Source organism: Pezoporus wallicus, unplaced genomic scaffold, assembly GCF_028554395.1.
Source record: "Pezoporus wallicus isolate ANWC-B61680 ecotype Strahan unplaced genomic scaffold, APGP_CSIRO_Pwel_v1 contig_2871, whole genome shotgun sequence".
NCBI classification, from domain to species: domain Eukaryota; kingdom Metazoa; phylum Chordata; class Aves; order Psittaciformes; family Psittacidae; genus Pezoporus; species Pezoporus wallicus.
Genome location: NW_026640775.1, coordinates 4,384,243 through 4,396,317, shown reverse-complemented (window position 1 = coordinate 4,396,317; position 12,075 = coordinate 4,384,243). Strand labels below are relative to the sequence as shown.

At 52.9% G+C, this 12,075-nt stretch overlaps 1 protein-coding gene across 1 annotated transcript; it reads left to right on the top strand.

The window, feature by feature from the left end:
* Window positions 1-2,293: 2,293 nt before the first annotated feature.
* ASCL1 (achaete-scute family bHLH transcription factor 1) lies at window positions 2,294-3,366 on the top strand. Its single transcript, XM_057420577.1, has 2 exons — window positions 2,294-3,046; window positions 3,229-3,366. Exon 1 carries the CDS (start codon window positions 2,365-2,367, stop codon window positions 3,034-3,036), a length of 672 nt encoding a protein of 223 aa, XP_057276560.1. The 5' UTR covers window positions 2,294-2,364; the 3' UTR covers window positions 3,037-3,046; window positions 3,229-3,366.
* Window positions 3,367-12,075: the final 8,709 nt, after the last annotated feature.

Here is a 12,075-nt window from a genome sequence, read left to right as displayed (position 1 = left end):
TTTAGAGCTGGTGTGAATGCCAGGGATGAATGCCACTTGCCAGGGACTTCCTGAAGCCATAATCTCACCTGTGGCAAGACTGTCATACCATAACTCTGCATTTTTTTAGGGACTTAGGGGTCACACACATCTGCGTTTCCAGAGTGAGGAGGTGCAGAGAGAAGTGGAGATGAGGCAGAGTTGAAGGCAGAAAATGTTGTTAAGGCTTGCAGAGATACGAGCCTATGTGAAAGGCAGGAGGGCAGGGAGAGAAAGCTGGAGTCCCCACTGCTGCTCATGACAAGAACAGGACCACCAGCATGGCCGCAGGCTGGTCCTGGCCATGTCCTCCCGCAGGGTTGGTCTGACCACCAAATCACACCAGCCCGAAGCTCTGAGCACCTCAGCACTTCTCTTCCGTGCTCGGAAAGGTGGTGGCCTGCTTCCACTTTGCAAGGTGCCATGTGAGGTAGTGAGGGCTCTGTGAGCTCCTTGGGACCAGTTAGGGGACTGCGTGGCCTGGGAAATGGGCTCTGGTAGCGAGGGAAGTGCTGACTCCTCATCTGCTTGCTCTGCTTAGCATACCCAGACTTCACGCTGCCCTCTGAGACAAACTTCCCTCCCCAAGCCCACTGCCGGTGGCAGTTGTGTGGTATTTGGACCTTCTGAGTACTGTCCACTTTGGTAGCACCCAAGAGGGGGTTATTTTGGAAAAAGAAATAATTAAAATTTTCACCTAAAGCGTGGTCAAGCATTGGCACAGGCTGCCCAGGGAAGTGGTGGAGTTACCATCCCTAGAGGTGCTGTAAAAGACGTGTAGATATGGCACTTAGGGACATGGTGTAGTGGTGGTCTTGTCAGTGCTGGGGTAACGGTTGGACTCCATGATCTTAAAGGTCTTTTCCAACCTAAACAATTCTATGATTCTTTCTGTCCAACGAGGCGCGTCCCTTGGCACTCAGCATTTCAAGAGCTAACTAAGGGAGACCTCTCCGCCGGCTACGCACGCTACTTCCCTGGCCAGCACTCCTCCCGACACCCGCGCCTGTTCGCCCGCCGTTGTTCGCCAGACGGCAGAGCCACCGGGGCTCAAACGCACGGCCCCGGCCGCTGTGAGGGGCGCAGTCCCCGGGCGGCGGGACGCGGTCACTCGTTGATCGAGCTAAGCGGCACCGGGCACCCGGGCGCTTCCCAGGGACGAGCCCAAAACCCGCGCACGGAGAAGTTCCCCGTCCCGGCGCTGGCAGGGGCGCTCCTCCCGCGGGCATCTCCCGCACCGCGGCTCTCCCCTCCAAACCATGTGCCGATGAGGTTACCCGCACCCCGAGCCGCAGCAGCGCACCCCCGACTCGAGGGGAAGCGCGAGGACACGGCAGCCAAACGCTCTGCACCCCCGACCCCCCCATTTTCCTCCACCCCCCCCACCGGGGCAGGGCTCCCCCTTTCTCCCGCACACCCCTCCCCGCCACCCCCCAGCCCCCCCGCGGCGCCCCACGCGCGCCGCCTCCCGCCGCCGCCGCCTCCCCGCGCGGCTCCCCGGCGCGGGTGTTTGCTCAGGGCCGGGAGCGCGGCACGCGCCGGGCGCACGCACTTGCGACAACAAACCCGCGAGGGGCGGCGGGGCGGGGGAGCGGGCACCGCGGAGAAAGGAGCGCGGAGGGGGAGGGGGGGGGGGGGGGGGGGTGCGGGGGGAGGCGGGGCCGTGCGGCGGCCAGCGCGTGTGCGACGGGGGCCGCGGGGAGGGGGGGGTGTTCCGTGTGTGTTCCGTGTGTGGTGTGTGTGTGTGTGTGTGTGTGTGTGTGTGTGTGTGTGTTGTGTGTGTGTGTGCTGTGTGTGTGTGTTGTGTGTGCGTGTCGTGGTCCGCCTTCTCTCCCCCCGCCCCGCAACGAAAAGGCGGCCGGTAAAGCCGGGGAGCGTGGAAGGCGCAAGGTGCAGTGTGTGTGTGTGTGTGTGTGTGTGTGTGTGTGTGTGTGTGAGCGCGGGGGGAGCGGCGGGGGGAGAGTGCCTGCGTGTGTGTGTGTGTGTGTATGGGGGGGGGGGGGGGGGGGGGGGGGGGGGGGGGGGGGCCGTCCGCCCCTTATAAGAGACACAATCCCCAGCCACTTTTTTGCAAAAGGGGCTTTGCAAAGCAGGCTGCGCACACGCGAGCGACACGAGCCTCCCCGCGGCCGCCGCACGGAGGGCGAGAGGGAGGGGGGCGGGCAGAGCCATCCCCGCCGGGCTCCGCCGCCCGCTCCCGCCGGCCGCCGCTGCGCCTTCCCCCGCCGCCTGTTCTGTTATTTTTTTTATATATTTTTTTAATATAAATAATTCCTTTTCCTCCTTTGAATTTTTCCCGGCCGTGGGAGCACGGGGACCGGCCGCCGCTCGGTCGCCCCCGCGCCCATGGCCAGCGGCAGCCCCGCTAGGATGGCCAGCGGCGCCGGGCAGCCGCCCTTCCTGCAGCCGGCCTGCTTCTTCGCCGCGGCGGTAGCCGCCGCCGCCGCCGCCTCCGCCGCCCCGCCGGGGCCGCCCCCGGGGGCACCGCCACCGCCGCCGCCGCAGCTGAGCCCGGCGGGCGGGCAGCCGTCGCCGGGCGGGAAGCCGTCGGCGCCGCGAGCCGCCAAGCGGCAGCGCTCGGCCTCGCCGGAGTTGATGCGCTGCAAGCGGCGGCTCAACTTCAGCGGGTTCGGGTACAGCCTGCCGCAGCAGCAGCCGGCGGCCGTGGCGCGGCGCAACGAGCGGGAGCGCAACCGCGTGAAGCTAGTGAACCTGGGCTTCGCCACGCTGCGGGAGCACGTCCCCAACGGCGCCGCCAACAAGAAGATGAGCAAAGTGGAGACGCTCCGCTCCGCCGTCGAGTACATCCGCGCCCTGCAGCAGCTGCTCGACGAGCACGACGCCGTCAGCGCCGCCTTCCAGGCCGGCGTCCTCTCACCCACCATCTCGCCCAGCTACTCCCACGACATGAACTCCATGGCGGGCTCCCCCGTCTCCTCCTACTCCTCCGACGAGGGCTCCTACGACCCGCTCAGCCCCGAGGAGCAGGAGCTGCTCGACTTCACCAGCTGGTTCTGAAACGCGGCAGGTGGGTCCGCTCCCCGGGAGGGACGGGGGAGGCCAGGGGAACGGGGAGGACGCGGGGAGATACGGGGGATGCACCTGCCGGGCAGGGTGGAGGGATGCCCGGTACTTACAAGCGGCTTCGGCAGCCCGGCGCTGCGCTGGTCCCGGCGCGGCTCTGACCTCCTCTCTTTTTTGTTGTTACAGGACAGTTGCAAAAGGGAAAAAAACCCGATATATATTACACAGAGAAAGACAGAAATCCACCCAGAGAAAGAACCTGTTGCATTTTCCTCTTCCCCACCGTCGGAGGGCGGTGCGGGCACGTCTCTCGCTCGGCGGGCGGGCACAACCGGGTCGGGGTGGCTGCTCTGCCCCGGTCCCCGGGCACCGGCCGGGCTTTAGCCATGGGCTGCGCCCCGGTGGAGAGGGGGTCCCGTGGGGGAGCCGGGTGGCGGGGACGGTCGCTGCTCTCCTCGGCCGGCGGAGGAGCTCTGCCACTCCCGCAAAGGGGGGGAACTCCCCCTCCGCGCCCGGCCGCGGCCCTGCAGAGACCGGCGCTCATCACTCTGTGGACAAAGTTAGTTCCCCAATGTTTGTGGAGGTGTTGAAATTAAGCTATGCTGTACTCAAAGAAGCCCTGTGCGCCCCCGACCCCACCCCCCCTCCCCGTTCTCCGCACCTCTCCTTCCCCTCTCTCCGACCTTTCCCTCTCGTTTCCATCATAGAATGCTTCCAATCTTTTTTTCTTTTTTTTTTTTTTTGTGAATTTTTTTATTATAAGAAAATCTATTTGTATCTATCCTAACCCGTTTGGGGATATATTAAGCTATTTTTGTACATAAGAGAGAGAGAGATTTATAGAGGTTTTGTACAAATGGTTTAAAATGTGTATATCTTGATACTTTTTTTAATATGTAATGCTTATTACCTCTTCATGTTTAGACTTGTAGTTGACGTTACCTTACAACTGGCATTTTTTGTATGTGGTTTTGTAAAGGACTTGGATTTCCTCCAGATGTACTTTAGCACCAACGTGTCTTACTTTATAGAAACTTTGTTAATGTATTAATAATGTTATTAAACAATGTTCAAAGTGAACAAAGTTTATGCAGCTATTGTCCAAACGCAAAATGGTAGCCATTTGTTTGTATATGCTGCCTTTTGGGAAAAAAAAAAAAAAATACACAAACGACCCCTATGCCACTGCCTTTTCTTACTGTTTTATTACAAACTGACAAAGGTCCTGTATAACCCTGTTTTATACAAACTAGTTTCGTAATAAAACTTTTTTTAATGAAAATGATCGGCTGCCTGCTGCATGCAATTTTTACTTATTTCTTTCTGCCATTGACAACGATGAATGTAAGGACAAAATGTCCAGTGATGTTGTGCCAGAGCTAAGTTGCGTATGAAGTGCTTGTATCTGATGGATGTAACATATATTTATATATATATATATCTTCATATAAATATGCAAAGATCCAGCGGTATCACCATTGTTTTCTTGCCCTTCTGTGTTGCAAATGCTGTACCCAAAGCAAAAGGCGAGGAGGTGATTAATGATTGTATTGTCCCTCCTGAAATCACTGCACATTAAAGAATTCCACCCCCCCCCAAAAAAAAAACAGGTCCCAAAAAAAAAGAGGGCGCTCCATCCCGCAATTCGGCAGCGTGCCCCCGTCCTCCGCGGCTCGGAACCCACAGGGCAGAAAAACACGGGGGGGGAAGGAAGGTACGCGGGAGGGAGGAAGGCACAAGGGCCACCGCGGTGCCTCGGCAAAGAGAGTGGCCGGGTAAATAAATCCGTCGGGGGATGGGGGGAGGGGGGGAATGATGGGAAGCGAGAAGCGAAGTGGAATGAAATGAAATAAATAAATAAAGTAGTAGAACTGGGTGGCAGCTTAGAGACACTGGTCTTTCTAAGCTTGTTATTCTACTCAAATAGCGTGATCTGCCTGTAAAAGTACCCAATTACCAAGACTCAAAAAAGAAATTGGACTCTCCTCCTCTCTCTCTCCCCCCCCCCCCCCCCCCCCCTTTTTTTTTTTTTTTTTTTGGCTAGCCTGCTTGTTGTCAGTTAGCAAGGACGTGACCAGAATTCTCCTTCTCCTTTTCGCCTGGCCCCTGCATCACTTGCAAATTCAGTTTGCGTGCACTAAGCCAAGCGGAAAGCAAAGCGCAAAATGCATCTTAAAAAAGAGAGAGAGAGAAAAAACCCCAACAAAGAGCGGGGAGAACCAGTGTGTTGCACGGAGTTAAAAAAAACCCAGCCCGCTCAGCTCCAAATGGGCCGTCGGGTTGCGAGGGATGCGCTATTTCTAAAAAGAAAAACAGGAGGGAAAAACTTTGGAGCACCCCGGGATCTTGCCGGTGTGTACGTACGTGCAGCTATATGTGTGCACACACGCATAAGCAGCCGTGGCCATACATACGTGTGCATATCAATGCACAGGTCCTTTCTGAGTTGCTTTAAAAATAGACACACTTTTGCCCCTTCGCCTCCTCCCCCCGCGCCCTGAAATGATCAAATGATCAATATGTGATTTAATGCGGGGTGTGGGGGGGGGGGGGTGGGGGGGGGGGGGTGTAGGGGACGACGACGACCGGGAGACGCACAGGGGACGGGACACGCTGGGGTCACGAAATCCCTCATTACTTCGGCAGCACAAACACTCATTGTTTTAACCTCTAGTGGAACTAATGTTTAGTTATGAAAATAATAACCGTTATGTGCCTCCGTCCGCTCTCCCTTTTACAGCATCTCCCTTTTTTATTTACCCACTTTTGCAAGTGCGCAGATAAGGTATGCAAAAGAAAAGTGCAGCCAGTAATTTATAGCTATGAATATAACATTAGGATAATGTTTCATTCTGTTACAAAGGCGAAATTTCTCTTCCTTGTGTAGACAGGTGTTCTTTTTTGCTCACTGCTGAATAGTAAATATCCAGACTCATTAAACTAAAGGCAAAGTTACGCTGTTGTTCGCTACAATGTATAAGGCAGGCTCAGAAATTCACCACCTCCTCCCTCCCTCTTCCCTTCAGCCCCCTCCCGAAAGAAAGGAAGAAAGAAAACACACACACACAGACACACACTCGCACAATTTTCCTGAAGATAGGGAAAGGGCAAAGCAGGATTGGGGTAAATCTCATTACATCTGCTCTAATCGCTTAGCAACACAAAGCCTTTTCTTGTATGAGCGCGGAGAGCCTTTCAGCGCGCCCTGACAGACAGTATTCAGTCAGCATTAGTAAACTCCATAAATCAGGGACTTCTTTGGGCGCAGGATAAGTTTTAGAGCTACTCAGGGATAGGGGGGTGGGGGGTGGGAGGGAGGCGGGACAAGCGGGAGGGGGGTGCAGATGGAGGTTACTGGGCCACGGATTTATTAATTTGTTTACCTATTATGTATTTATCGTAATGCTGGAAAAGCGTCCCGTTAACAAGCGCCTCTTCCCCAGTGTCCGTGTCTCCCCCTCCAGCTCCCAAATCAAGGCCCTCTGGCAGCGATGGGAAAGCACTGCTAGACCCCCACCACGGCGGCGTTTGGCCGCGGAGGTGAGCAGCGCTGCCCACCCTACCCCAAACCCCAGTCGGGGGACGGGACCGTCCCCTCGGCGTGAGTTTTTACCCTCTCCCCCATGCCCGCTCCAGCCGCTGACCCTCCCCACGGGACCCTCCGATGACCAAACTTCGTTCCAGCGAGTGGGACCAGCGCTGGCTCGGCGAAGCCGCCGCTCCCCACAACCCTCCGCGCTCAGGTGAGAGCGGCGGGGGTACCCCGGAGATCATCCCTGGGGAGAGACGCCCAGCCCCGCGACACCGTTTTTTTCCCCTGCTTAAAAACTTTTTTTCTCTCTTTTTCCTTTATTTTGATTTTTATTAGGATTTCATTCCTTTTTGTGTGTGTCTGTTCTGCCCTTTCTCCCGCTGTCCCCCCGCGGCGCAGGTCCTGCCTTCTGCGTGCGGGCTGCCGGGGGCACCTGGGGGTTGCGGCAGGGGGGCCGGGCAGGCAGCGGGCAGCGCTGCGTCCGCGCGTGTCACGCCTCAGCCTTTATCCCGGTGGCGGCGGCGCGGCGGGGGCCGGCGGGGGTGGGGGGGGCTGCGTGAGCACCGCTCCGCCCCTCTCCGCGCCCGCGCTTCCCTCCGCACCGGGGCGGGCAGCACGCGAGAAGAGCGGGCACCTGCCCAAGGCGAGGCGGCGCGGCCACGGCCGGGGGATCAGGGCAGCCCCGTAATGCAGCGCCTGTTACTCAGTGTATTCAGGGATTAGCTCGTCTCGAAGTGTAGGGGGGACTCTGGGTCTCCCCTCCTGGAGAGGAGAGCGGGGAGAAGCCCCCCCTCCACACCCCTCCGGACTCCACCCCGGTCCGTCCTGGGGCACAGCAACTTCTTGCTCCCAAGCCAGCTCGCTTTTAGCGTGTCAGCGCGCACAATGCAGGGCTAATTCCTGCTGCAAAAGGCAAGTGGTGAGGAATCAATCGCAGGCTTTATGCAATCAAAAGGGATGATGGGTTTGGGGTTGGGATTTTTCTTTTTTTTTTTTTTTTTTTTTTTTTTAAATTCCCTGCCCCAGACTGAATTTTTCCTGCTCCTTACTCCAGTCCTATTAATAATCCCATGCAGGCGATTGCAGACCGAGGTAAAGCTATCATTTGTATGCGCCTGAAGATTAATTTCCCCCATGTACCAACTCAACGGCATAGTTATCTCTTTAACAGGGAAAACAGTTTGGCTCCATTGTCGGGTTGCCAAGACCGCCTTTTGAGAAAGGGAACCCGGCTAGCCTCTGATCAAACTCAAAGGTTAGTTAAAAGACAAAAACAGCTGAAAATCTTCATGAATAATGCTGTTTCCCCGAGCCCAGTGTAGTGCAAACGCACATTTCAATGCCAGAGCATTTTGTTATGCTGCTCGCCTAAGTCAGAATTTCACAGAAAAGGCAGAGAAGAAAAGCTCCAACAATTAGAGGGGGCCTGTCAGAAAACATTAACGCCTTCCTCGCCCAGCCTGTCAAGCGTGCTGGAAATAAAAAACTGGCATAGCGAATCGCACCTCCACCCTCCTGAGCTAAGGGAGGGGAGAGGGAGGGGGGTTTAGGACGGAGAAGTAGAGAGAGAGGGAGACAAATGGACAGGCCCAGGCAGTTAACAGTCCCCCTCGGCTTTGCAGTTCACCCAAAAGCTGGGAAAAAAAAAAAAGAAGGGAAAAGGACATGCAGCTGGATGTTCTCTCTTGATACTCATCCATTTCTTTCATGCTCCTGAATGAAAGGACCACCACACACACTCACGCCGTCTCTCTGCATCTTCAACCTTTTCCTGCATTAGTTCTGCAAAGCACACCTGAGGTGCTCAGTGAAACAGCAGCATGGCAGAGCTGTTACCAGCCTTTGCTTTCTGCTTCCTCCAAAGTACCACTTCTAAGTTTCCCCATCTGTGGCCGTGCAGATGTCTGGTGTGGCTGACCTACAACCAGGCTGAAAGACCTCATGTCAGAGGAGCTGTGCTCATGTATAGCAGCAGAGGTATCTGTTCTTTAGATTGTGTAGGAACACTCATTTCAATGTACAGCTTTAAATACCTGTACCTATTACCTACATGCTCGAGTCTTTTTCCTTAGTGAAATACCTGCTGTCAAGGACACCAAACTATTTAAATCCTCCCTTGTGCTACCTGTAAGTGAACATCTAGGCTTTGACTTTCCCTGGCTAAAACACAGATTTTTCCAAAGCATTTAAATTATAAGAGAGATCTGCTCCTTCTCTTACTGTAAGTAAAACCTCAGTTAACCACTTAATCATCACTTCTCTCTCTTATTTTTTTTTTTTCCTTGTTGCCACTGCTGTCCCATTGCAAATGCATGTATATGTTAATATCTGGTAAAGACCAAATTAGTACTTCCATAGCCAGCCTTTTGCTGGCGGAGGTGGGAAGGAAGAGCAGGGAAGAATACTGCTGTGTCTTGTAGTGTTCAATTGTGGGTTGAAAAACTAAAATTTCAGCAAACTATGAAGTGACTGAAGAAAAGGAGTATATCCAAGCTTCATCTGAGGTGTTCTAGGGTGTTATATCAGAAAAGGGACACAGTGTCACAGTTCAGACAGCATGTGAAAGAAAGACAAGTCAGGCTTTGCCTTTGGTTGGAGAGCTGTGTAATTCCTACATGTCCTATGTGGAAGAAGCTCTGGCCTGGGGGACAGGATCCCCAGCCCTCCATCCCATGAACACCCTGGAGCAGCACAGTGCAGCCAGTCAATATGGTGCTTGCTGTCCCCTTCAGAGAAGGCAGGCATTTACAGCGGCTTTTGAGCCTGCTGTGTCCGCAGAATGATGTAAGCAGAGGAAGTGACCCACTGAGCACTGGTTCTTACATTGGCTCTGACATGTTAGTCCTGGGCAAACACAAACAACTGGTAGGAGAGAGGAGAAGTTTCATGAGGTCCCTTTTCTTTCTCTGTCTGGCTATCTGGTACTTACGGTACTAATTGCAGAGGGAGAGGTTGGGTAAAAATGCAGGGAAGGACAGGTAAAGGAGAAATTGTTTTTATTGAGGAGGCATTGATCTTGTACTGAAGCTGTCTAGATTCATTGCTGGCTATGATTTGGTCCTGAGATCCACAACTGCTGAACAGAGACCACAAGTAGTTCCTCACAGGTATCTGGGGATATGCAGCACTGGGGAAAGATGAAAAAGCTGGCAATACACAGCGAGTCACTGATCCAGACTCTGCTCTTATGCAAAGTGCTCTGGAAAAAGCCAGTGCACATTAGTACCTTCCTTATTTTTCCTGGGGACAGATAATCTATGTTTCCCTTCATCCCATTGTGAGCAGGATTCAATCTTGTTTGTGCTCTTCATCTGCCACCCCAGAAAGCGACAGTTATGTATTTTCCCCAGAAGAACTTCACTTCCTCTGATAAATCCGAGCAAACATCTGAATGTTGTCCTATATGTTACATGGAAGCTGCCTGGGAGCAAAATTCCTTTGAAAATGTTACCCACCAGGCCCTTTCTTAGACCCTGTAACAACTGCAGCAGTCAAGTTGCCCAGGTCTTCTGCTGGTGGCTCCTATTTTGCAGCAATACATTGATTTCTTGTTTTCTGCTTTTATAAACTCCCAATAGCACTGGGGAAGGAAAGGTAAAAATTACAAAGACCCTTATAACCAGCCCCAATGGCACAGTCCAGGCCTTTGCGATAGGGGTAGGGATTGGAATGGGGATTGTGAAATGGAGCCCAAACTCACTTGGTCCAATTTCACAGAAGCAGATCAGGGAAAGAGTGCATGTTCCCCTTTTGGGATGGGGTCCTTATTCCTGCCTCCCCTGCCACACCACTCTCTTGCTCACTCTCCCCTCCTGCTGCTGGTTGGAGCTGTGAGCTACTTCAATTTACACTTACTGCACTGGCAGGGCTATATTACTCTGGAACAGGAAAGGAAAAGCCCCATATTAGTAAAGTGTGAAATGCAGTTTTGACTGAAAAGGGAAGCCATTTCGACAGGATTAGACCGTGACAGTGCAGATTAAAGCCCTGCCATATGGCTTGCTTTTACTTTCAGGTAACAGCGCATTGCTAATTAAGTAGTGATGACATTTCTAAATGAAAAAAGGAAAAAAGCCACCTGTATGTGAAATAAAGACAGTCAAGAGAAGGGAAGACATTAATCGGAGCTAATAATACTGGAAATCAGTCCTCTTTTATCATTGCGGTTGGCTTTAAATAGCAGAGGGAATTTGTTTGATTTGTTATTGAGTAAACAATAATTCATGTATGCACTCGGAGAGGTGAACACAGTGCTTCTGAAAGGTGCGTGACTGACAGTGCAGGAGGGCAAAGTCCAGCACTGCATCCAGGATAAAGCTGGAGAGGGCAATATCATAGAGGAGTTCCCCACCCTGCTTTACCAAGGACCTGCAAGAGGGTGATGGAGGGTTTCCCAGAGCAAGGCAAGATGCCAGCCTGCCTGCTTAAACGTCAGTTACATTTAAGCGCATGGTTCACTGTACTGGAGGTTTTAGCTTTTCCATCTCTGCTGGTGCACCAGAGAATGGTGGTATAACCAGGCAACACAAAACGTACAGTCCTTCCTACAGCCACTGCTGTGTCACTGTGGGACAGCAATAACTTCAAGACAATAAATGGTATTATATCAGACTGTTGGTCTACAAGCAACTGGTAATTAATAACCAATCCCTTGAGCCTTTCAGATGAAGAATGTTCTTCAAAGACCTGAGACTTTTACTTAGAGCTTCTAAGCAATGTCTGCATTTATTCCTCCATGCCGTACAAACTGCATTTGGAGCTGCTGACCCAAAAGGCTGAAGAACAGGCAGCAGAATGGGACACATTTTGCTTAATTGTCTTTTAGTTTTAAAGGCAAACCACATTTTAGGTTACCATAATGCACATCATGTTGGTCTGCCGGTCTGTGAACCCTGACCTAGAAAGGGCACTATCAGTGTCATATCCTTCAAGATTGAAGGTACTGCTCCCCCAGAAGAAGCAGCGCAACTTTATCTCTTCTCTCACTGTCTGTGTTGCCACTCAGATGTACACCAGTGTTTCATGTGGTTCTTACAGATTTTGCATGCTTAATGCTTTGAAGTTGGAATCGAGCATCCAGGTAAAGATCTAGAAAGATGGGTTTCCATGATGAGCCTGGCAAAACACTTTCTACTCTCAAATTTTTGCTTCTTTCTTCTCCACGTCTTCAGCCTCCAGTTTCTCATATATGGGGCTGTCACAGCTTGAGAGTTAGTCTGTGGACCAGCTTCTAGGCTAAGTTCCATTTGCAAAAGTCTTTATAAAAGCACTACCACATCCCTCACCAGCATGGTATATCAAGAACAAGTGTGGGGTGGAAGGAGACCAGGACAGACCAAGCACAAACCAAGAGGGAAAGCACAGACGTAACTTTCAGAAGCATCTCACTGCAAATACTAGTTCATAATACCCACCTGAATCCCAGATTCCTCTGGGCTTTACCAAAGGTTTGGGTTCTGCTTCTTAGGGATATGCTGGCGAGGATGGTGGCCAACTTCTCC

What these genes read in the sequence shown, in the direction of transcription:
- ASCL1 (XM_057420577.1), top strand. Translation starts at nt 2,365, where the DNA reads ATGGCCAGCGGCAGCCCCGCTAGGATGGCCAGCGGCGCCGGGCAGCCG.